Here is a 27,089-nt window from a genome sequence, read left to right on the forward strand (position 1 = left end):
CATTATAGTTTCTTACTGTAGGAAAATAACCGAAATCTTTGGGGATACATTTTGCTTTAATCATCTAGGAAACAATTGTAATTTGTATTAGACACAAAGCTCCAGTTGAAATTTGAGTACACTAGTTAGTCGGAAAAGTTTGGATGGAAGAGAGATATTGTTAGATAATATGGCGATAAATTTTTAGTAGTCATAAAATGAATAAAAACTTGTATTATCATCCACCACACATCTTTAAAAGAAATTTGAGGATTCTAGATAATCGAAAAGTGGTCTGGTCTGAATTGTGATTGACGTACTTTACTTAAGGCAATAATAAAACGATAAATTTTGCTTATAGCTGTCAAGAAACGATAGATACTTGTGTTGTTATCAGACGTGGAATCACATAGTGCTCCAGCTTGTTAGAATGTTGTCAAATTCATTCATCCCACAAAAAACTTGCATTACAGTACATTATGATGTCCATTTACTTAAAACTATTGATTTTTACTCTCTTCCTATAATAATTTTTATAAAATTCTCCAACAGTATTTTTCTAATTTCTTAGAAATACGTATTTTCACGATACTATTCTTCCCATTTTTTAGAGGGTTTACCCAATACCTCCTAGAAGAGAGAAGGCCTCAGCACGGGTTACCATAAACAAGAAATTTAATCATTTAGTAGTCCAAACGTAATAAAATCTTTCGTATTTTCCCATACTTCGCAGCTTAGTAACCCGAAAATAGTGACATCTTTATTATTTATCCTCCACTGCGCAGTTTATGTTCGTTACGTCGGACAACTAAATTGGTCAACTTAGACAGATGGCCAGCTTATGGGAGAGGATAAAAAAATTTTTTATTTAGTTTTTTTTAAAATTTAATTTTAGTATATATCTTTCCATATTAATTAAAATAATATAGTTAGCTTGTAATACTATTTCACCAAATGAAGGAAATTTTGATACACAGCGTAAAATTATTGAAAAATTCCTGAAATAGTTTTTTTTGTCAACTTTTTCGAAGGTTTTAAAATAGTGTTCACTAACACTGCTAGGGAAATTTGGCATCAACTATCGACATGCAAGATTGATAGGTGAGTAGTTCATGAAGGTTTCGCCATCGCTTAATATATAGGATAAATTTGGTTCTTGATAATAGAGGTGGTCAACTTTACAGGTTTCACTGTATTATATTCAAGAGTAAACCAGTGTCTTTATTTTTGTTTTCGCCCATTCGCCCGATTGGCACCATATTAGGTGGGCCAACGTTGTTCCCACAGTAAGGACAGACAGAACAGAGAATGAAAGAACATCCAGGCCTTGTCCACAATTTGAACCCAGGACCATTCTGTTAGGTCAGATCCCTGATCACTACACAGTCCGGTCTTTCTATATTTTACATATGGTAGTAATAAGATACGGATTTCATTTTGAAATTGATATTTTTATATTCAAGTTCTTAGTATTTTTCCACTAAATAAAATAGGTGGGCACTTTATGTCCCACTAAAGTTGTTCAATGGGCTATAGGCGGCAGTTTGGGAAAAATCCCTGAGGAGGATTCGAAAACATGCCATTACAATTTTGATCTTCTGCAGAAGGGAGGGCTTTTCCACTTTGGAAGCCCAAAGACTTGCGTGATTTCTCGCATTTTACGACAGAACAGTTTAACGAGGACCGCAGGTTGATCAAAATGGTCATCCACCCGCTTACTGATCGCAGTCAGTGATGCTGGACTTCGGTGTTCTACTGGAACCGTGTCTTTACGATCAGTCCTCTGCGGGACTCTTCAAAATAAGAGTAGAATGAACAGAAACATCTTATTACTTACATGAAGGCATGGAGTTTTTCACTGATTGAAAAAGTGGACACGCGGTTAATCATTATATTCATCCAAGTCTTTCAGCTGTATTGAAAAGCAATTTATTACATTACAAACAGTTTATTACAAGCTTTTAGAATTATTAAAATTGTTTTCTGATAATCCAAATATTTATTTTTAGAAGCAATAAAAGATTATACGCATTATAAATCAAGATTTTTGAATTCCCTATGTTATTTATATCCGTGTTTTGTCCCCCTACTTAATTTGAAATACTTTGAATAATTGTCAAAAAATATTTTTAGATTTGGCTTTAAGGAACTATGATTATTCATAAAATTCACTCACACTGGAATTTCTTTTGAATCTCTTGTTTAATCCGTAATATTTGAAAACACTTGTATTTTCTTTGCTTAATATGAAACACCTATATTTGGTAATATAAAAAGTTTCACTTTTAAAGTTCTCATGAATAACTTAGATTAGACATTTTCATAATACGATAACGTTTTAAAATCATCAGATTATTCCTTGATGATTTCAAAACGTGATCTTCTCATATATCATCTTCTGAATCAGTAAGTGAATGATATTTTAATATCATTCATTTATTTATTAATATGAAACAGTTTTATAATATTTTTCTAATCTAATATTTTTTAAGCAAGTTTATATTTAGTTCAAAAATTTCGCTGAAATCTATAATTTAATTAGTTTTACAATACATCTAAATTTAATTAGATAACTGCATTTTCAGCAACTGTGTTATTAAAGCGGATGATACCTAGAAAAATAAAGCAAAAAAAAAATTAAAAAAAAAAACTTGTTCTGCTAACCAGTTAGCAAATTTTTTCTAAATATATAAACACGTGTTGCATCCATTAAAAAAGCGTTAACTATTTTTTACTATTTAAATAGTTTTTCCAATAGGAACATTTAAACATAATATAATCTGTAGCATATTTTATGCTTCTCTGTATATTTTAAAACTTATATTTCTAATACTATTTTATGTCAGAAAATATTTAAATGTGTAGTGTGAAGGAATATCGGCTAGCTCAAATTAATTGCAAATTAGGACAAAAGTGACTAAAAGTACACTTAATAAAGAAATTTAATTAATAACCACAGATACAAACATAAATTACATTTGAACAAAAGTAAAAAGAATTAAAATTTAAGAAAACTCGGGGAAAGGGGAAAAGTCAAGTCATGTTTAAGGTTTCATATCCGAACTTGAACTGAGTCTCGGTGGTGGGGACATAGGTGGCACCACAGGGTATTGGTTTGTTACAAATGATTATTTAATTTTTTTTAGGGTTAAACATTCTAAAATTATTTAAAGCTAAAAATTGTCTTTCTTTAAGCATTATAAATTAATTTCTTGAATTTTCTTCCAGAAATACTTCCCCGTCTACGAGTACAATGAGAAAGCATTACGGAACGGACTCCACCAAAGAATGTAATTTATCTTCTAACTTTTACAAGAATCTTAGCAGCGACACCATAGTGAACAATATGACCATCCACAAAGTTTATCCCGATCACAGTGAAAAGACAGCTCTTTATCCTGATAAACAATTCGAGAAATCAGCAGGTTTTGCATCCATTAAACTTTACAAGCGGAGATTTCTCATGCTGTTTGTGTTCATGTTGTGTTCAATGATGAACGGTGTACCACAATACCAGTACACAGTTGTAGCTGATATCATATCTTGCTACTATGGTGTATCTTTAAATGATGTGAACTGGGCTTCAGTTGTATATATGGTAGCGTTTTTGCCGCTGGTCTTTCCTGTAATGTATCTGATGGACACAAAAGGGTTACGGATAACTCTCGTACTTGGAGGAGTATTAAATTTTTTAGGTAAGTGTAGATATATTTCTAATTACCTTGTAAAACTTTAAAAAATATATATATTTATATCTTTTATATTTTTGGTTAAAACTAACGAATCTAGCCTTGTTTTTTTCTCACATTTTCTCCCAAATTCTCCTTTCTATTGCTTGATGACTTTACGTATTTTAACAGCATACATTAACATATAACAGGAAAAAGAAAGGCGCTCTCATGACCCCTTTTTCGTAGAATTTTTATTAAACATATTTTTCATTATTTTGTATTAATTAGGTACATGCACTTCAAGAAGAGAGGCCGGAATAGCCTGGTCGGTAGGGCATCTCCGAGAGTTCGTGGGTTCGAACCCCGCCGGCCGAAAACTCCCCGTGTAGTAAAGTGATGACTGATGCATGTTAAATCTGTCGAGTCTCAAATTCCTCCATGTTCCCATAACAAATCAATACNAATATGAAGATTCTCTGATTCAGGTCAAAATTACGATCTGTGGATGAATGGATGTATGAATGGGTCTGCTCTATAAACGGGTGTGACGTAATGGGTGTAGCTGAAGTCGAATTCTTGGCCATAGATGACGCCACTGGAAAAAGAAGAACAATCGCACCCCCTCTGCCTAAACAGGCATACGTCAACAACAACAACACTTCAAGAAGGAGAAGATGTCGAATTACTCATGTGACCTATGACGTCAGCGTCAGCAGTTAGTTATAAGCAAAATAGCTTTTACAGTAGTTCTTAGTTTTTTAGTAGTTCATTAATTTGGTGACTTACTGGCCGAATTCGCAAAGCTAGTCTACCACATCATTAAATTTTGATAAAATATCTATTTCTGTTGAATGCAATTTTCGCAATAATTATTAAAAAACTTAAAATTAAGATGGCTTATATATATAAAAGTACAATGCTAAAATGTTCACGAACAGCGAGTCCCTATTAGAGAAGCTTCTCTAGCTACGTACGATGGCGTTTTTCATCATATGTTTTTATACAAATATTAATCTATATGACGTAAATTATCTGATATTCAAGTTTGTCTATATAATAATACCTATATAATAATAGTCTAGCCATCACAAAATGAGACCTGGACTTAAGGCAATCTCACTGTAAGCTCAACTCGTGATTGCTAGACTATAAAACGAAGTTTTTCTAATGTAAGTAAGAGGAGTATTTTTTTAATTCACAGGTTCAGTAGTGCAATGCTATACTCTCTCACCTGATCGCTATGTTTATGTTATGGTTTGCCAAACAATATATGCCATGGGGCAAGTATTTGTTTTGAGTTTACCTCCCTTCATAGCAGGTGTCTGGTTTGGAGCAAATGAAGTAGGATTAGCATGTGCTATGGGTGTCTTTGGAAATCAGGTATTATTACTATTATTTTAAATGGAAGGTGCCACTTCTAATTACTGCTCCCAAAAATGTTTTTAGAATTAAAAGAAATGTTGTTAAAGCTTGGCGAATGAATAACGAAAAAGATTAGATTAAAACATCAGAACTTGTTTTATTGGAAAGACTGAGGAAAGATAAGTGACTAAAAAAAATTACGCTTGAAAAAAATAAGACTTAATAATAAACAGAAACTAAATTCTTATATATATAACCTCCTTAGGTGACCAGCTAGCTCTGCTTTCGAATGTAATATGTTTTAGGGTGGGGAGTTGCTGTTTTAGCTATTATTGCTCTTTGTCTAATAGTTTAGTAGTTTGCCTAATAGTTTAGAACAGCAGTTAGGGCAGTTGTCCTTAAATGTTATTTTTTGCTCTATATCTAGAATAAAATACTTATACGCAGTATAATTGCAATTAAACAGATATACAGACTTTTATTCTTTATTAAACTGCGTAGTTTTGAATGCTAAAATCCGAAATTGATTGACAAATTCTTTGAAAATAATGATAACTTAACTTTTGGAGATAGTATGTTTTTGTGTCTGATTTCGCAACTCCGATTATCTTTTGTATTAATTAATTATAAAGTGAAGTTTCTCAAACCACTACGATTTCAACTTAGCTTGTGAAAACCCGATCCTTCGATCGTAAGTTAAAACTAAAAGCACGAGCTTATGAAATATTTCAATTAAAATTAACAAAGCTATAACTATAGGGGAGAGAAATCATCACGAAAAATTGTGTTTTAAACTTTGAATTATATTTTGAGAACTGTTTAGTGGACGAAAATTTCAAGTGATATTTTGAAGAAAAGCCGAAGTTTGAAATATGTTGAAATCAGCTGTATATGCAGCAATTAGTTTTTCCCTGTCAGAGCAATAAATCAGATAATTATTAATGTGAGTCTTGCAAACAGCTTCCTACTGATACTATTTTTTTTAAAAGCTAACTTTAATTTGATTGTTAACATAGCACTAAAGCTGAATTAATGGGCTATAGGTGACAATTAGAGATTCATCCTTAATGATTGAGGTGATCATAGTTAACGACAATGTCAACCTTCATCAATGAAAAGGTACCCCAACATAGAATCGAGTTAACATGTCTTATGTGCTGGAATTGGAATTGTATTTTTGTAGTGGTACTACAAAACTATTTTATCTGTGATAGAATTCGATGAATGAGACACCACTAGTTGATTCATTGCTGTTTAGTGAGAAACCGGGAGAGCTGTATTAAGATCACCGTACTTTTGAGTGCTGATCGTGAGAACTGTATTAAGTTCACGTTTGTGGTTGCTCTCGTGTAGCCATTAGCGGTCGATTGTATACAGGCCGACGTTGTGTGTGATCGAGATTGAGAAGCAACAGTGTGTGGAGGATAATGTCACAGTCACAAGTAGCAAGTCAACTGTTCAATATGGACCATCCATGTACTAGTGAATTGGAGCTGTATTTTTGTAGTGGTAGATGCACTACAATGATAATCCGATGACAATAATAGCGCATATGCAGACTTACATTGTAGAGTTGTAGTGCATTGTAGACTTATATTGTATGCAGACTTACATCTTTGTCTCATCACCACATTCCCCTAATTCTTAGTCATGCATGGGGAACTTGCGTAGTCCGCGTATCCACCACCTTGCGTAGTCCACCTCTTGCTTAGTGGACTCCTGAAATTGCTTGAAAACTACTAAAACACGATCGGAATTAGTGCAATCTGATCAGACACTTATTCTATAGCATGAGAAATCTCAACCCAAGCTTTGATATGCGTTACTACCCATCATGATGGCCTGATATTCTTGTTAGTTAATTAATTTTCTTGAATACCCAAAAATATCAGAACTTTCTTATAATAAACTTTTCATTTGATTGTTACTTTAAAATTAGTCTAAGTTTCTCTACCTCTTACTTTTAAATATACAAAAATAAAATTAGAAACAAAAAATTGGTTGATATTTGAGCTTCATCATTGTAAAATATTCAAAATTCCTCAAAAATTTTCTTTCGACAAAAGGTGATTGATTTCCTTTTGTTTCAGCAGCTGTTTACAACTATGTTTTGCAGCTGAAATGTTCCATGAAGTAAAATCACGTTCTCTCAGCATGGTTTTATGAATAAATATTGACTATTTTCGTTTTTTTATTACTTCCTCCTTTCTAGTTGCGTAGTTTAGCTTTACGGCATTTAGTTCACAAATGGCATTTTTAACCTATTAAAAAAATCTAACCATTCACCAAAAGTTATAGAAATTTAAATATGACGTTTGAAATTATCAAGAAAATTTTAATCTTTAGTTTTAGGAGTAATTAGAGCAATATCGAAACGTCTTTTAATTCATGTTATTTCTTATGTCTTAAATTAATATTCTTTCTTATTGTTATTGAGATAAATCTCGTGTGGTTTGATAAATGCAAGTACTTTGAAGTATAGAATTCATATTTTGTATTATTCCATCTTTGCGTTAAATCTTTTTAAAAGCTTTAAATTGCTTTATATAACTTTATTTGCCTTAAAATATTTTCCAAACATTTTTAAATATAAAACTTAGTTTATTTTGTTACATCGAAATATTAAGGAGCATTTCGTATGACTGTATTCGTGTATACTTACAGTGTGATTTGGAGAAGTTTGTAAAACTTGTTCCACCAATAAAATATTTAAACTTTTATAAACAAATTTTAAAATGAAAGGGTTTTATTGAGGAATTTCGATGAAAATAAGAATTAGGATTGGTTTGGAAGTGTTTTTTAAATAACTAATTAAAGAGTTAATATAAATAGGAAAAATTGAGATTTCAAAATTATTGAAAAAGAAATTGTCTCAATAACAAATCCTTTATGTACTATTTCCCTTAAAAGTTATTATTAGTTGTTCTGTAATAGCAATAGTATTTTCAATTTAATTATTACCTATTCAGGTAGTTTTTTAAAATTTTTATTTCATTTTATCTAAATAAACTCTTCAACTTATTCGAAAAAGATGAAAATCAGAACAAAAAACCAAGAAAAAAAAAAAAGCCACAGTAGCCGAGATGGGCAATTCAGTGGTCCTTTTTGTTCTGTTTTTCATCTTTTTTTTCTCTCGGTTTCTGTGGTTTTCTCTAGGTTTGTTTCTTGCCTTTATTTTTCGTTGTCAAAGATTTGTTTTATAATTCAATTCATTTTTCTTTTCTCTCATTCACGTTTGGCAAGTCTTGAAAATGGTCGCCTATTTTTGAGCGCTTGAAAAACATGTCGACTGTTATTTCATATTTATGTATTTTTGAAGAGAATGAAATTTTTAATTAGGTATTGAAAGCCTTACATTAGCTTTGGTCTAAAATATTAAAGGAAGTGAATAAGATACTTAATAATAAAGTAGTCATGCCCAAACAGGAATTTTACATAATCGACCCTATTTTCCAAAATTTTCATTAACCGGATTAAACCAAAAAAAAAAAAAAAAAAAAAAAAAATAGATTCATTCTTAAATACCACTTAATAAATAATTGTACATTAAGTATTTTGTAGTATAATGACACTGGTTTTAATGTTGTTTTACGATTGCATGTTTTAAAAATTTAATCTTAATATGTTTTTTTAATATGTGTTCAGATGAGTTTACTTTTTCATAGCTAGGTATTGCCATCGGTTTTATCTTCACTCCTTTAGCTTTAACAAACGATTGCAACAATACATCAAGCATAACTGAAGGTTTGGGTTGCATGGCCTATCCTCAAGTCATAGTCAACATCATCATTTTATTCATAATTGTTTTTGGTAAGGGAGATTTATGAATCTTATTTTTTTAAATATGTTTAGTTAAAATATGAAATATAAAAATATGTATATCCCGTAAGGGATTTTTTTAATGCGATGCAGCATCTTTTTCTTTCTTTAAATTTTTATTTTATTTTTGGATTTCATGACATGTTTAAAATCCTTTGAAAATTTCTCAATACCTGGACTGATATTCATGATTTTACAAGATGTTATACTATTGATTGTAATGTTGGATTAAAATTTAAACTCTCGTTTCTTGCAACTAAAAACTCCCTAAGATTAACTCTAAAATGTTATACATACTTTAAAATTATGTACCAAAATAATAATTAATAAAAAAAGTAAAATAAAAATGTTGAATTATTTATAGTTTTTTTTTCTAATTATGTAAAACATTATAAGATGAAATTGTTATTGAAATAAGTATTAACAAAAGTTACGTTTTTATTATTTAATTAAATCGTAGATTTTTTGACAATTTTACAATTTTCAAGTTTAAATGGAAAAAAACTTTGATTTTTAAACTCAATTATAAATACGGACACTTGTTTGGCTAGTGTAAATTACGGGAATAAATTAAAAATTTTAAACTTTTTGTAAAACTTAAGTACTCACGAGATACGATTCTACCATTTTTAAGAACATTCGAAAATTAAAATTTTCTCAATTTAGTAAAACTTTTAATAATTTTATACAGTTTTTACATATTAAAAAATTAGAATTCTAAAACGGTTTTTTATCAAGCGAAATCTTTTCGAAAAATGATCCAATAGTTTACTGTTCCGCTAATCTTAAAATACCTGAAGCTTTTAATTTTCCAGCATTAGAGTCCATTCCAGTTTTAGAGCCGCGATGGCTCAGGGGATAGAGTGTTCCGGGTTCGAATCCCGTCGATAGGAATTCCGCATTCGATCATAGTGCTGACGTGAAATATACTCACTGGTAGACGGTTCATGGGTTGGAGTCCCCTTGCCGTCAGGCTAACTGTGGGAGGTTCTCGCGGTCTTTCTCTCCATGCAATGCAAATGCGGTTTAGTTCCATCAAAAGTCCCCACCAAAAGTCTCCCAATAATCGATCTAGGAGTTCTCTTGTCTTCTGGATTAGGTTCAAGATTACAAGGCTAAGTAGTTGAACATTACTAGTCGTTAACCCATAAATTTGGGTCTGCTGTTCAATGCCGGTTGTAAAATATAAGTAAAAAAACCCGAAGCCACCAGAAAAGAGAACTCATCTCAATTGTTGAGGGACGCAAAAAATTACCGAAAGGGAGGGAGCACGTGACTGAGGGGACTATGATGTTTGGAACGTAGAGAGATCGGGGAAATATAACAGCTTACTTGTTCTACTTCTACTTCAGCTCTATGGTTTTACCTACAATTTATTTTCTTCTTCTTTTTTCTTATATAGTGTTCGAAGAGAAACCTAAATTATATCCGAGTATAGCACAGGCAACTAAACACAGAGAAGGACCTGAATATGGAGCTTCTTTAAAACGTCTATTCAGAAATGGTCCTTTTGTCTTACTACTCATTGCTTATGGTAAGAATATTTATATTTTATCAAGTATTTAAACTGTGAATCACTTTTTAAGAGGAAATTTTAATGAGTGAGGTAAATAATTTTCTTAAAAGTGAATTATTTTCTTAAGGTATTTTAAGAAAAACGTAAGCGTTTTCAAAGTTCATCCTAATTTCAATATTTATGAACTGAGACCATATTTTTGAATCTCACGTTACTATATTGGAGTCTTAATCAAAATTTCATCTTTGACCGAAATTTGTTACGATCATCGTTAGAAATGCTGTTGATATTGAAAAAAGTATTTAGGAATAATTTTGTAGTTAGAAGTTTTAAGACTATTGCTAATATTATTAACCGACACGCTTATTTAAAAGGTGACGTTTTTAAAAATCACCTCTTTCTTAATATTGTTTTGAGATGCAATAGGAATTTCCCCATACATATCTGAAAATTATGGAATTTCCTCCATATAGCAGAACAGTATGCAGAAACATCTCCTTGCCTATGTAGCGTTGTATTTTTTTCTTCCAAAAACGCAAAACGATTTGAAAGCGTGCATTACATTCCCCAAGATTTTCCTCTATTATACAGGGTGGTCTAAAATTATCTTTACATCACCTGGCTTGAAATTGATTACAGATTGGAAGTGCTTAGGGTCACCAATGGTGCGCATGTTGAAGTGTACTAAACAAAACTTTAGTAGTTGCAGTAACGCATGCAAGAAACATAATATAAATATCTTGTTTATTTTCGAAGTTATGAATTTTTTAAGTTGTAAAGAGAATTTTGGAACACCCTGTATTATTATCTTAAAAAGGAATTTGAATTTATTTCTGTTTTTTTCCATTCATGACTTTGTGTTTGCGTTTAATAAATAACAATAATTTTTTATTCTTGTGGTTTGATTCATACGTTTAAGTTTGATTCATATTTTGATGCATAAATTATTTTCTTAAGGTATTTTAAGAAAAACGTAAGCGTTTTCAAAGTTCATCTTAATTTCAATGTTTATGAACTGAGACTATATTTCTGAATCTCGCGTTTCTATTTTGGTGTCTTAATCAAAACTTCATCTTTGTACGAAATTTGTTACGATCATCGTTAGAAATGAGTTGACTCACCGAGTTTCTAATAATACGAAATAGTAAATCTGTGTAGTAAAAAATATAATTTTAATAAATGTTGAAATAAATTTATACTCTCTGTGAAAAGGTCTTCCTTTGTGGTTCGTGTTGGTACACTCAAAAGAATGACAGGACTTATATCATATATATATTTATTTTAGGTTCTGGATTTTTATGTTATGTATCAGGAGTTTCCAACTTGTGGCCCGAGGGCCGCATCCGGCCCGCGAAGCCTTTTCTTGTGGCCCGCGAACTAAAATATGTTAGTTGTCATTTTTTTGCGAACAATTTTCGCAAAAAATCTATATGGGTTTAAAATACTTTTCTCGTTAATAAAAACCTAGTTTCTTCGTTTCTGTGAAATTTAACATACTAACGGTGCAAAGAAATTTATTTTTCAGGTTTTGAATCCAAGAAAATATTTATTCAAATACAAAAATAATCGTGTTTGTTGCTCTTTTTTATTTAATATTTTTCGTATTTTGGGAATATGATATAGCATGTGCGTATCAGAAATTTTCTCGAAGAAATTCTCCAATTTAACTTTTCGAAAGCACTCATTTTGGATAAAAATATTTAAACACACATTTGTAAATTTTAAATTTAAAATGTAAATATCTATTCTCTGGTAGCTGCAGCAGACAAAGCTCAATTTTCTCATTGAATAGTTTGTGTGCTACTATGTTAGTTTTAATACCTTAACAATTAGATATCTGTTGCACATTAATTGTTTAATACATAGGTGCGCACTTGAAAGTTGTTGTAGCCCGAATTTTTATTATTTGTTTAATATTTTTAAAAATATTATTAATAACAATTTAATATTTTTAAAAATCTACTTCTTATTTTAATTTGTAATTCAATACTTTTGTTTTGTACAACTTGATAAAACTCTGACAGTAATATTTAATGTTCCTTCAAACATAAAAGAGTCCTACAAAAAATTTTGATAAAGTTGCGACCCGCCATTTGATTTGTATTTTTAATTGTGGCTCCCGGCCACATGTAAGTTACAGGTGTCCCTGTTATATATTATATACAATTATGCACACTTCAAAAAAAAAAGTCCAGCTTTCTACTAGCCGCATTGCTCCCTTCTTCATTTACAGTGAGGGAAAAAAAGTATTAAGATATACAAAAAATCACCAGTTCAAAAACTCTTATTTACGGAATCGTGAGCAATTTTTTAAAGTAAAAATAGGAGTTAAATTATTTTTTTGTGTAAACCAATTAAAAATTTCAAATATAAACCTGTTTAAATTTACTTTTTGATATTTAAATACAAATGATATTGGAAAAAAAAAGTATAAGGTCATTGCTTTTTCTTCACCAACTATTGAAAAATTTGCATATTTAAAAATAAAAAATGGCAACTAGGATTGAGAGATTGGTTTTTGATAAAAAAAATTCGCACTCGTTGACTTTTATTTGAATAATGCCCAATAAAACTCATCTTTCTGACTCTGAAAAAGGGGAAATTGTGTTGTTTTTCGAAAATATGGATTAAGTGGACGGGAAATTTCAAAAAGAATCAAGAAATCAAAAACAGTAGTTTATAATTTCCTAAACAATCCTAGAATGTATGGAATGAAAAAACGAACTAGGAAACCAGAAATTTGCACTCGTCAACAGAAAAGAATGATTGTCAGGAGAGCTTGTCCCAGAAAAAATGAAGTTAAACAAAATTTGAATTTACCATGTTCATCAAGGACTGTTCAAAATATTTTTAATAAACATCTTCATCTTTATGTAAAATTAGTTTCACGTTCACTAATCAACATAAGAGAAGAAGAGTTGACTTTGCCAAAAAATATATTTCCCTCGATCAAAAATAAACTTTTCTGACGAAAATATGATCAACCTTGAAGGAACCGATGGTTTTCATTATTTTCGGTATAATGTATGCGAAAGACCCAAGAAGTGCTTTGCAAACATCAATATGGTGGTGGCTCAGTGGCGGTTTGAGGTTCTTTTGAGGTAAATAGAACCAATCAATTATCTATATCAACAGTAAAATAAATTCCGATAAATATGTTGATATGTTGGGAGAAAGCTTGCTACTTGAAAAGCACCACTGATTTCTTCAGGAGACAATGTTTTTCAACAGGATGATGCTTTGATACACGTTCGTAAAAGAGCAAAACCCTGATTTGAAGCTAAATCTGTAAATTTAATTGATTGGCCAGCAAGGAGTCCCGATCTTAATTCAACCGAAAACTTATGGGGACTTCTAATCAGAGAAGTTTATTATAATGGCACACTAATGCAAACAGGATCTTGACAAAGAGAGCTTTCAGGATCCATGACCACTCAGCTTATTTAAATGATTGAAAAAAAAAAGGTTTTCTTGATTATTGATGAAAATTTTAAGAACTTTAGAATATGCTCTTATACTTCCCCTTCCCCCCATATTTTCGTTTGTGTTAATTTTGTGAAATCCAAATTTTACTTTTCATGAGGTTGTGGCGTGACTACCACTAAGATTATTAAACACCAATTACCTAGTATGTAAGACATGTTAACTTGATTCCACCTTGAGGTATCGTTTGATAGAGGAAGGTTGACATAGTTGATAAATAATCCCCCATAAGGTATAGGTGATATTACAAAATTATGTAAAGGAAGTGAGACATATCAAAGATTCATTTAGGTGAAATGAAAATAAAGCATAATTTCATTCAATTTAATGTGAGCCTTATATTTTTTTTCGTTCACTGTATGAACATGCATTTTAAAGGGGGATACCTTTATAGATGCTTTCAAGCGTTATGCTTAAAGAATTACCCAAAATCTGAGTGAGTTCACGTATACAAGAAGGGCTCTCCCTTTTAGAAAATCTAATTACTGCAGAATCAGGAGTCTTTCTGACTTTATTTTTCTTATGAATCTATATTTTGAATAGTTAATGAAGGAAAAGTCGAAAGATATCCGAATTGCTCTAAAAAACTTGTGGATTTTTGAGAATGGATTTGCTTGATTAATCATTTTTTCTAATTTCTATGCTACAATGCAGGGCAGTAGTTCCCCTAGTCTCCTTCCCCGTCATTGAAAGAAATATCCTAATGTTGGCACTAACTACGGTAGTAGACTTTGAAAAGGAAACTGTTTTGTCGGTGGGTATTGGGTATTTGGCCTTTTTAAGAACAAACAAGCCGACTGTCTCGCAATAAAATCTCCAGAATGTCATAAACAAATCTTTCTGCACTATCTTTCCATTCCAGAGAGATGCATAGCAAGTAAGTAATAGATAAAGGTTAGGAATTCCAAATTCAATCTAAGATATAGTGTTGGAATACTGTCCAGTTCCAGCTTCTAACTAGACATGACAGCCTGGCAGATCATCTCCACACTTGAACTCTGCTTTTTTCTTTGTAATTCGGCAGATGAAATAAATCGAGACTACCTCCGTCGATATGCATCATTTTTTGCTGACTCTGGCGTAGAAGGTTTAATGTAGCGATTTGGGTCACCTTTACAATTAATTTCCTTTGTTATTCGTTTGTAGTTTTGTTCTTAAATGCTTTGTATTTTCCGTACCATTAGAAATAAGAAAAAATTAATTGATAACATTAAAGAATCGATTATTCCTTAACGGTTGTATTAATGTTAAATATTTTTGTATGCGTTTTAGGGCTTATTACAGGAGCTTATTTTGCAATGTCAACTATTCTCAATGAGATGGTCCTGATTCATTTCCCGGTAAGTGTATATGCTAATTTTGAATAAATATTTTTCTTAAGTTAAAAGACAACATTAAAGATATTTCTGGAGCACATTGCGTACTTAAATTCAAAATTGAGGTGTTTTAAGTTATCCTATAGTCATTATTTACGAAATAACATTTCAAAATGGTTGAATAAGTTAATGCTCCAATGCTATAGAATCTTCTAGAGAGATTTGCTCAGATAAGATAAATAGAACTCTTTCGATTCAAAGGCACTCCACTAACATTATCCTCCTTTTTTCTTACAGATATTTTACAACACAGTTTTTGATACTCTCAATATTTAATATCGTTTATGTCTGCAGAATCGAAGTTTATTCTACCACTTGTGTCACTAAACCATAAATACAATTCGATCTAATTTTTTTCTTTGGGGAATGTGAAACGGATAAGCTTTATTATCTTCTGTAATACGTACTAATCCTGAAACCAGAGTTTTATGAAGTTAACCCTTCCTTACCGACCGGAAAATATACGAAAAAGTTTTTCAATTGACGTTTATTTTCAGAAGCTCGGCATTTTGTTTTCGTATAGCTTAAACATTTTATGTTTGAAGGAAAATATCATAGTTTTTCCTTTTACCATTACTAAAGGCTCTTTTTTTTCCTTTTTTTTGAAAAAAAATTGTAAATGTTATAGATTATTTAAAAACTCCCAATTATTTTTTATAAATTATTATGCTTTAAATCCAGTTTATGCTAATAACAACATGAAATTAAAACTTTAAATGAGAATTCAACAAGTTTTAATGCTATCTTGTTTTATTTCAAATTACACCTGTCATTCAATTGAAGCACTTCAAAAGATTATTTACTAATAATTATTTCATGAAGTAGTATTTCCATCTTCTGCCTATAATTAGTGGTGGTTTTGAATTCAACTTTATATAGTTTGTTTATAAATTATTGGAATACTTTAAAATAATAATTTTTTCAGTTGAGACTACAGACTGAGAACTATTTGAAACAGTTGTTCAAAAGACTGTTGGTAAATGTATAAATATTCTATGAAACAGAGTTAAATTAAAATTTAATTTTATTTGTAGTTTATGAACCTGAAATATTCGCAGTTCAAGGAAGTTGGGGAGAGTAGTACGGACACCGGGTGATTATTACCATAATCTGATCTCTAATCAAAACTTCGGGAAAGGAGTGCACTTTTGGCCCTAGATTATAACCAAGGAGTTTTTCAAAGTCCTAACTAATGGCCTATTAGTTTAATTTTCATCTGATACTAACAAATGAAATGAAATCAAAATGGCAGCTGAAATAAATTCCAAAATATTTCATGGCTTTCATTATACATAATATAAACTATTTATAAATAGCATAAAATTAAATGTGAGTTCCTTTCTAATGAATTTCTAATGATCACGAACTTTTTGATTTCCATGAATGTAAAACTGTTTTTGATTTTTGAAGTTAAATGGTTATAGAAATTTATGAAAAAGCATCAAAAGAAATTTCTTAAATTCAATTCAATGAAAATTTCTTAAATTCAATTCAATGAGTGTAAGATATTAACTATTTGGAGTTCACGTCCTTTAACTCCTTCAGGACTGTGATTTGTGGGGCTATGCTACCGACAATGTCAACCGTCTTATATCAAAAGGTACCTCCTGGTAGAACCGAGTTAACATGTGTTTATATACTAGTTAATTGGAATCGAATAATTGTAGTGGTAACTACGCTACAATAGTCCCTCAACAGAATTTTATCTGGGATAGAATTCGATGCATGGATATAACTAGTTGATTCATTACTGTTTTGTGACACGCCGGGAGAGCTGTATTAAGATCCCGGTTGTGTGCGTGGTCTCTCCTATGTTATAATTAGAAGTTGAGAGTGTACAGGTCCCCGTTGCGTGTGATCGAGAATGAGTAGCAACAGCGTGAGGAGAATTATGTCACAACCACAAATAGCAAGTTAACTGTTTACTGCGTTCCATCCAAAATAGGCTTCTTCATATCGAAGTGGGCGTTTCTGTTGAGGTAGGCGTGTTCAGATTACGCCCGAAAGTTACCAATTTAGGGCTAGGCTGCCGACCATGTCAACCGTCATCAATCTAAAGGTACCTCCTGATAGAATTGAGTTAACATATATTATATACCAGTGAATTGAATCATTGTAATGGTAGATGCATTATAGTTCACATATATGTGATTGAGCAATTCTCTCTTTTTAGCCAATGGTATCAATTGTGCAACGAGCCTTTCAGACTCAAGCGGCCCATTATCTCATGGACGCGAATGCCATTGGGTACCCTCGTTTTACATCCACTATTAGTAGATATACGTACTCTTTAGTACGTATTAACTCGAAGCGTGTGGGTCTGAGGAAACACTTCCTTCTTCCAATTCACTTTTTGTGTATTCCGCTGCATTTCGGGAACTTTTTAAGTCTATCGTAATTTTTTTGCGTACAATTATGAAATGAAATTATTCAAACAATTCCATGCAAAAATGTTTTACACTATTTTTTTAACATTATTTATACTATGCAAATTTCTACGTTTTTTCAACTATGTAATTTTAAATGAAAAAAAAAGTTTGAGCGAAATCGGTCGAATAGTTTTTGAGAAGTGAAAGTTTAAAAATATGATTTTTCAAAAAAATTTATCACTTAAAATTCGTCTAATTTCGTTTAAATTTTGTATTTTTTTTCATTAAAATATTTTTTTATTTCCAATGAGCTGCACATTCAGTCTTGCCCATAAGCAGACCTAGTGCGTTCTCCAGAGGTGGTATCCACTCTTTCATGACCACCACAATAGGTGAAATACCGTTGGTTATGTTAATTTGAACATCTAGTTTCTGCCACACTGGATGGCAGCTCAGAGACTTTATTTGGATGCTAAAGTGCACTAGGAATTTAATTTTGCCAATAGCCAAGAGTTTTTAATGCCAAGAGTCAATAAGGCACTCCAGGGATCTTTTACATGCCGCATAATCATACGACATGGCAGCTGAGGATTTTCTGTATCCCGAAAATCCGGTGTCTGGGCCGGGGATCGAACCCGCAGACTTGAGCTCAGAAGGCCGACGACAAGGCAACTGCGCCACCCAGCCACTCATTAAAAATTTACACCCTTTAAAATGTAAAAAGTTGTACATGGAACTATAGTTTCTTATTTGCGGCTACTAGTTGGTGAAAAAACCAAAACCATTGAAAAAAAGGCATGGTTATTCTGAAAAAGTACGTTTTTGTGTCTCTTTCAGTAACTTAAATAAAATTTAGCACTAATTATGTAACTTGCGCTCAACACCATAATTATATGTATGTGAAAATTCAATAATCAGAGCAAAAATTACACAGGCGACTCGTTGCATATTTTGTGTTCTTGTAAAATCTGAAATGAGTTTTTATTTACCCGTAGGGTGATGAAGTGGACGCTGGGCGGATGGGTGCAATTATGGTTTTTGCGGGAATGATAGGATCAGTGCTTCTAGGGATATTTCTTGACAGAACCCACAAATACAAGTGAGTCTGTTTTTTTTTATTCAATATTAACATTTCATTTCATTAAAAATGTCTAAAGCATAATATTTTTTTTAAATATTTCATGTTTTTCAGAGAAATTTCTGTGTTGGTATTTACCGTAAGCTTCCTTCTCATGCTGGGTTACACTTTCTTAATTAAACTTGAACATATTTGGATACAATATGTATTCCTATCATTTCTCGGGTAAGTATTTGTTTTTTTATTTGAAGATTTTCTTTTATTCAATATGTTCGAAGTTATGCAAACAATCAAGTCAAAGAGTTTACTTTATTGCTTGTATAATCATGGAAATTTTTTAAAATCAAAATTGGTCGATTTTTCATCGAGCAATGCTGGATTTTAAGTATCAAAGCGCGTTTTATTGTTGGAGCAGACAATAAAAAGTGATTATTAGAAACATATGCTAGATTTCTCATACAATGAAACCAGTTTTGATACTTGAACTTGATTTTTTTTTGTGTAAAGCATGTCGAATTTCCGAAACTTTTTTTAAATATTAAAATTTGATCAATTTATGACTCTGTTATGTTTTATTTTTAAAACGCTTTGAACAAAGATTGTGAGGACATATATTAAGGAAATTATGGAAAACTTTATAATAATTAATCTATACACTTTTAAAAACCTAGTTCATGTAGATATTTCACATCTTATTCTTTCGAAAAATAATTCATTATTATAAAAAAACAATGGATTATTAGTGTCTTGCGAACTCGGGAAAGAAAAAGTTCAGCTTTTCAAATGCTTAATTAATGCTTGAAACTGCTCAGTGAGGTATGCTAATTTAATCTTAAAAAAAAAGCTACAGGGTGAGCAACATACTCAGATTTGGCGTAGCTTTAGCATATTAAGGGATCACAGTCCCCAAAAATGACCAAAATATGGATATTTTTTTATAGCTTATAATAAAACTTCAAACTATTTCAAATGTACTGAAAAAAATCATCTGTTTAGCTGCAATTTTTAAAAAGTTATGATTTTAGATTGCCCTAATACAGAAGCTTGATCAGCAGACATACTTTTAAGTGCTTTTTCGCATAGATGATAATTTTGTATTTTAATCTCAATTAAATCCCTAAGGAATTTTTCTATTTGAGATAATGCTTTGAAGTAAGCTTTTTTTGTCTTAAGTATATCTTAAGTACACTTATTTTAACCATGCATGGAATAAGCACTTAATGGGGTTTTGCAATTTTTATAGCATGTCATATATACCTAGCAGGAATTTTTAACTTTTTTTTCCCTACTTTTTTACGAAATAATCCATAAAAAATGTTCTAATTCATTTATCAACAAATGAATGCTCAAAATTGTTAAGATAGATATTGTAAGCACTGAGAAATTTTTTTTTTGAAAATATATTAAAATAAAAAAGCCTTAAAGATTTAAACATTTTGAATTTTTCAATTTTTTTCTTTAAATTAAAAAAAAAATTAAGCACTTTGACTATTTTTTGACGATAAATCATTGATTATAAGTTAAATGAGCATATAAGGCATGCACAAAAAGCGTGATTATACCTTTATTTAAAAAAAAAATGTTGTAAGGGTACTGTGACCCCTTAAGATCCATTGCATGCGCATAAGAAGCAAAATCACAGTCAGGAGATACCTCATTTGTGAACGAGTTGTTGGACAATTCTGCGCTTATTTTTGGGCACACTGCCTCCATTCAATTACCATTTTATTCTTTTTTCTATGTCAAAATGCGTTAGCAGATTTAATCAACATGGTTGATATAAATATTTTCTCAAAGAAATATCTTAAATAATAGTACAGTACTGTTTATCAATAGTGTAAAAATGCAGAACAAACCGACGATACATGAAAGATATAACTTTTTTTCTTCTCGGCAACCCTTCCCCTAACCCCAGTTGTGATTAAAAGTAGAGGAGGGTGCAAACCCATTTCCAGAACCTCTTCTGTTGTGCCCATAAATATTGTTTTTTCCTTTATTCTCAGGGATCGCATCAAACCTTGGGGGACTGGTTTACATTATGTCTATGGAATTTTTTTGCCCAGGGTTCCTCTCGAGGACTGTAATGGTCAAACGAATTAGATTTCCCGTTTGTTGAGTATTAGACAGGACGGATTAACAAAATTTTTATACATAATTTAAAACGCTGATTTCAACAAAAAAAAAAAAAAAAANTAAAAAAAAAAAAAAAAAAAAAAGAAATTCAGAAAATTCTTTTTAGAAAAAATAATTCTAATAAAATATTTTATAAAGCTTTTTTTTTTCTTTAATCTTGCAGTTTGTTCATGACTGGGTATTTGCCAGCGGGATTTGATTTTGGAGCTGAAATTACCTATCCAGAGCCTGAAGCCATGTCAGGAAGCTTGCTCAATGCATCAACACAGGTATCTCTATTGCCATACATTTTTATTACTGTTTCAGATTGCTTCTTTTGTTGTTATATCTTCTTAGAAAGTGGTCTAAATGTATATTAGTATTTTTCCCTCAGGGTTACATTTTAAGTTTTTAATAAAGGAGTCTAGATGTAGAAGGTGTATTTACTGGGCCACAATCTGGGAGTGGCCACAATCTGGGAAGTATGGTCCTAATAGTTTGGTTAGGAAAGCTATACAAAGTTTGAACCCCTTAATGTTAATTTTACTTTTTGCATATTTCGCCATATCTCAAAAACGTTTTAAGCACGAATAGAAAAAATTTTCAACACAATTATAAAATTTGTTTATCTGAAGAATATTCCATGCAAAATATAACTTTTAGTAAATATTTATTGTTTTTTATTGCTTTATTTAATTATAGTCGAAAATTTTTTGAATTGTAAGGCGTAAAATTTTTTACATCCTTTTAATAAATGTAATTTTAAATGGCAAAATATAAAATCAAAGCGAAATCAGATAAATAGATCACGAGAAATTAAATTTAAAAAATAAGAGTTTTTCAAAATTCGACTTCTCAGGAACTGTTAAAGAAATTTTGCTCAAATTTTGAACTCTACCATTTAACATTGTGATCTTTAAAATGATGTAAGAAATTGTATTCCTTACAATTCAAAAATTTTTCGACTGTTGTCAAATTAAATAATAAAAAATTATAAATATTTACTAAAAGTTATATTTTGCATAGAATTATCATTGGATAAACAAGTTTTATAATTGCGTGTAAAATTTTTTCATGTAGCTTTAAGAGTTTCTCGTGATATAGCGAAACACGAAAAGTAAATTTAATATTAAGGGGTCCAAAATTTGGACGACCTTCCTGACCATACTATTGGGACTATTTATCCCAGATTGTGGCTGCCCCTACATTAGGGTGTCAAAAATTCGAATACGTCAAGAAAAAGGTACATTTATTCAGAGAAAGTATCTTTCTTTTTGTATCTAGTTTCGTAACTTAAAATATTGTCTGCAGTAATTAAATAGCATATTTTAGGTCACTCCTTTGAACCAAAAGATTAAGTCCTAAAACGTGAAGATCCAATAATTAGATCAGATAATTAGATCCAATAATTAGATTCCTCTTTAATTTGGAGCTCCATATTTAAAACTGTAAAACATTTTTATTATTTATATTTAATTTTTCATTAAGCAGTGTTAATATGTAATTGCTATCCTATATCATTGTGAGAAATGGAAAATGCATCAATCAACTTCTTCTTCAACTAATGATAAATACATCAACTTTTTCCAAAAATAAATTTCCGTGACACATATAAGGCGGATTTTGTAAAGAAATCGGCAGAAAAAGCTTGGTACACGTTAGCTTTCAATATTATTATGCAGAGAGAATTAAAGTAATTTCGAAATTACTTTTGAAAACTTGGTGGTTTGTTTTTGCTCGCCACTTGACATCCTCCGAAACTGCTGTCGTAGTTTCTTTTTCAGATAGCTTCCAGTTATAAGCTAGCTTTGTGCATTTTTTTTCACCTTAATCTTGTTTAACTTTACTTACTTTCTTAATTGTCCGATTTTTTTATAGTTTAATATCCTTCACAGTTTATTTTAATTAACATTTATACTAATTAACAGCATACATTAATTTCAAATAATTCATTTCTTTATTTTAGATTTTCAGCATACTTTTCACTCACGCTGCCTCTTCGTTGCTACAGAATTATAATGACTTCTATTCGAATATTTTATTCTCTAGTAGCTTACTTTTAGGATTAATTATAATAGGTAAAGTATTTTTTTTTATTTATTTATGTATTTTGAAGTAAAAATTCCTTATTTAGAGAGTTTTGAGTTTTTTTTAAAAATTTATATTGCTTTACCTAGTAAAATTGTTCCAATAATGTTTTTCTTTTCAAACTTAGAAAAATATGTGTAAAATAAGTTCTACATGAAAACTAAATAGATTTGTTTTTCCTATTTAGTTGCAGTCTAGTATTATAAGTTGTATTATACAGTATTTGCTGCTGGTATCATTAGATATTAAATGTCTATAGAGGTTATAAACGCTATACAGGTTTTTTAACTCACGAAATTAACAGTATTTTTTTTACATTTATTTTCTACTTGTAATCAAAAATCTATGGAAGTGAAAACATTAGAAAAAATATTATGAATTCTATAATTTTCGCTGGTGGTTAAAAAAAATGTGGTGCCTTAACCTTCCTGAACCACTACGGGCTGTTGCGGGAATATTAACTTTACAATTTTTGAAAAATTTCAAGCCACATCTCTTATTTATTTCAGTGTGTAGTAGTTCACTCTCGTTTGTGTAGTCTCAATACCAGAAGTTATTAGCAACTTTTCCTTTTATATTAAATTTCCTCCACAAAAATCCTTATAACATAACAAAACAAAATTAAAAAAAAAACGTTAGTAATGCATAAAAAAGTCTCAAACTTTTTTATTTGAAAGCACTGCTGAAGCTTTTCATTCACGTTTTTGAAACATCCAATTGTAATGAATATTTTGGCGCCATCCATACATTAGAGATTGAATTAATATATTAATATGTAAAGATTAAACAAATCTCTATAAAAATTAATTGTTGATATCTATTCCCCGTTTTAAGAAGCTCATCGGTTATTTTACTAACATCCAGTTTTCGAAACTTTGGAGGGTGTGATACCACATGGATCTACTGAAGAGACATTATTGCGAAATTTAATCATAAATATTTATCATAAATATTTCTCTTCTGATAATTTATTGTGTAATCAGTTAAGAAGTCTTAAAAAGTTCCCAATTTTAACCAAAATAAAATGTTTCAATCAAACGTTGCAATATTTACAAGAGTACTATAGAAACATTTTTAAGAGTATATGGAAAGTGTTATGCATTTTTTGGAAGTGAAATATTTAGGCTAAATAGTGATTAATAAAATACAACGATTGGAGTTTTGAAATGTTTGATTGTAAGTATAAAGGTGTAATGGTTTAGAAGTATTTTAAATTTACTTTCTAGCATTTATAACTAATTAATTATATAATTAATATTAATTATGTAATTTTAATTAAATAAGAGAGATAATAAAAGGATTTTTGTCGATATATACACGGCATTGATTCAAATAAGGAAAGAGGTGAGTAACAAAATGAGTTTATTCATAACCAATCAAATTTGAGAAATGTATATTTAATAAAGGGATTAATCATCCTGACATAATATAATCACCCGTAATTGACGTAATATAATTGACATAATATATAAGAAAGTGAATAAATTTAAGTTGTTCAAGAGCAAACAGTGAGCACGCATCGTCATTGCATGCGCTGCTATGGTGACAGCTGTTATTGACTAATTTTTAGAATTCCTTTTTTTCTTATTGAATTCATTATACAATGAAGAACAACTTTTCAGTAATGTGAAAAAAATCTGATTTTTATAAAAGTTTCTTAATAAAATGGATGTTAGTTTCCTGAGTTTGTAATAAAGTTGAAATAACTGACTCAGTATTGAGAAAACATCGTTCAACTGATGAAATTTTCTTTATTGACAATTTTAGTAGTATTTTATTTTATCGGATCTCTCAGGTCCCGCAATTGAGTACTTGCATTTTAAGAAGAGGAAGATCATTGATACCCTCACATGTGACCTATGATGCCAAAGCTGATTGTTTATAAACAAAATGGCGTGTTAAAGTAGAGCTAAGTTTCTCCACAAAAGTTGGAATGTTAATTAACACGACGTTAATTAAATACAATGCCGTATAGCATCTCAAATTTGTTGAAATATAATTCTTTCTCTTCTACTTCTTACATTTATTATTTGTTTATGTATTCTACTGTAATCATGGTATATTTTTGTTTTGTGTATCTGGCAACTTCGATACATAATTAGTTTATGTTCTACATTGCTTCATGCCTGTCTTTGTGTTAAATAAGAAATATAAGAAATGTAGTGAAAGAATTTAAATCTTTGTGAAAGAATATAGAATGTATCACTTAAGGAAATTGATACTTGACGGGTTTGGCTAACTTGAAATAGAATAGAAAGAACTGTTTCTAACGTAAACAAATGCCGCGTTTCAACAACCAATCTGGATAGAGATACCCATACTAGGTTGCTTGCAGGTATCCCATTCAATGTATAATAAAAAAAAAAAACTAAACTCAGTGCTCGACAGCCCATAGAGGGCCAAGGCCTACTGCGCCCATTTCAGTTTTCTTGACCTTGGGCTCCGGAGTGCAAGCGCAGATGTTCCAGTTATGTGGTCAGCCGAACGAGGAACCCCCAGTGTTTAGTTACCAAGCGTGCTTGGTACTCATTTTTCGACCCACTGAAGGGATGAAAGGTTGAGTCAACATTGCCTGGCCCCAAAGATCGAACCCAGGACCTGCGGCACGGGAGCGCGGAGCGCTACTACTCCGCCACCGGGCGTCCAGTGCATAATGAATCTAATAAAAAAAATGGAATTCCAAAAATTATTAAATAGCAGCGGTCGCCATAACAACACATGCAACGATGACACGTGTGCACTGTTTGCTCTTGAACATAATGTAGTTAGTTCAGTTTTTCGCAGAATTTTTTTTTCTTTGAAACTGAAAATTGCTTTAATGTCATGCACCTGAAAGAAACAACGTAACATCTGCGGGAAAGACTTGCACTGACGTTGATGTTCATCTTTTTGTGTGTTACCTCCTCAAGTACCCGTGCTTTTTCTGTGGTGGCATAGATTTGTTAAGAGTTAATTTTAGACTAGTAATAAGAATGCTTATATTGTAACAGTATATTTTTCAAATAATATTCTTTATATAAATTTATTTCTTTGTCTTTCAGTTTGTATGAAATGCAACTTACGAAGAACAAATGCAGCGTTTGATGAATTGAAGCCTCGGTCAAAAAGTTTAGAATGAAATTATGGATAAATAACATATCATTTCACATTTTATTAGTTTTTCATTTTTCATGACTGAGAATTTCCTAGTTACATGCATTAATTATGATGCATATGTGATAGCATTTTTCAATGTGTTTATACGAAATTTAATGTTTTAAAATCGCTATTTTTGAATTGAAGAGTTTTAGATGTGAGTTAATTGTTCATGTCAATTTCTGTACGACTTTTTAAATTTTTTTTAGATGTTTCAAAAACTAACATTTTTTTAACAACAAAAAACTATTCATGCAGCTTTACTTTATCCATATTATTTATCAGATTTGTACATTTATATTGTCATTAACTAGTCATGTATAGAACTGTGTGCCATATAAAAAATACATGTAAAAGACATGAAAATATGTTTAATTTAGTTGAATATTTAATAATTTTGTAAAATAATTCTTATATTGTTATAGTTGTTGTTCTGCATTGTTAATTAAGAGTGAAAAAAAAGTGTGATTCTTGAAAATTTGGTTTTAAATCTCTTACTTTGGTTTTAAATATTTTTAGAATGTAACATGCATTAAAATATTAGTTCATTTTGACAAAAATCTTTGAAATTTTGGAATTACCACGATTTATCTATAAGAGTTTTGGAATTACCATTATTTATAAGAGTTTTATTTCAAAGTGTTTTTCAATTAACTAACTTTTATCAATTTACATGCATAAAGTACATATTACATTGTAAGTAATATTTAATTTCAAAGAGTTAGAAGAAATTTAATGTATTTGTATTTTATTTTTGAAACATAGAGTACAAGTAAAAATTTTCTGCTATATTTAAATCAACCTGTTTAAGATACTGTAATGTGTAAAAGGTTTTTAAAATGATTTATTGATTCTTATAATATTTGAAAGACAGACCTCAACCATCTTTGTTTAATTAGAAGTTTACAAAATTTTATGAATGTAACCTTCCAAAATTGTATTGTTCATCTAAAGTTTATTAAAGTTTATAGAGCTTTTATTTATTTAAAAGTTTACTTAAATGTTTCGTTGTATTTTACCTTTATATTAAGACACGTAGAAAGATGGTTTTTATTGTTGAAATGATACCATACAATGTGTTTCAGAAAATAAAAAAAACTA

General features: G+C 30.5%; 1 protein-coding gene across 9 annotated transcripts in view; it reads left to right on the forward strand.

Annotated features, from left to right (window-relative positions):
- LOC107447690 (choline/ethanolamine transporter flvcr2a) overlaps nucleotides 1-26,989 on the forward strand; it is a 42,223-nt gene extending 15,234 nt beyond the window's left edge. For all 9 annotated transcript variants that reach the window (XM_043054370.2, XM_043054376.2, XM_043054371.2 and 6 more), the window contains 10 exons: nucleotides 3,208-3,674; nucleotides 4,852-5,030; nucleotides 8,678-8,822; nucleotides 10,234-10,365; nucleotides 15,103-15,170; nucleotides 18,571-18,674; nucleotides 18,768-18,878; nucleotides 20,950-21,055; nucleotides 22,732-22,843; nucleotides 25,895-26,989. In XM_043054370.2, coding sequence (XP_042910304.1) covers nucleotides 3,208-3,674; nucleotides 4,852-5,030; nucleotides 8,678-8,822; nucleotides 10,234-10,365; nucleotides 15,103-15,170; nucleotides 18,571-18,674; nucleotides 18,768-18,878; nucleotides 20,950-21,055; nucleotides 22,732-22,843; nucleotides 25,895-25,971 — 1,501 coding nt within the window. In that variant the 3' untranslated portion in view covers nucleotides 25,972-26,989. The remainder of the gene's footprint in view (nucleotides 1-3,207; nucleotides 3,675-4,851; nucleotides 5,031-8,677; nucleotides 8,823-10,233; nucleotides 10,366-15,102; nucleotides 15,171-18,570; nucleotides 18,675-18,767; nucleotides 18,879-20,949; nucleotides 21,056-22,731; nucleotides 22,844-25,894) is intronic.
- The last annotated feature ends 100 nt before the right edge of the window (nucleotides 26,990-27,089 follow it).

Source organism: Parasteatoda tepidariorum, chromosome 3, assembly GCF_043381705.1.
Source record: "Parasteatoda tepidariorum isolate YZ-2023 chromosome 3, CAS_Ptep_4.0, whole genome shotgun sequence".
Classification (NCBI taxonomy): Eukaryota; Metazoa; Arthropoda; class Arachnida; order Araneae; family Theridiidae; genus Parasteatoda; species Parasteatoda tepidariorum.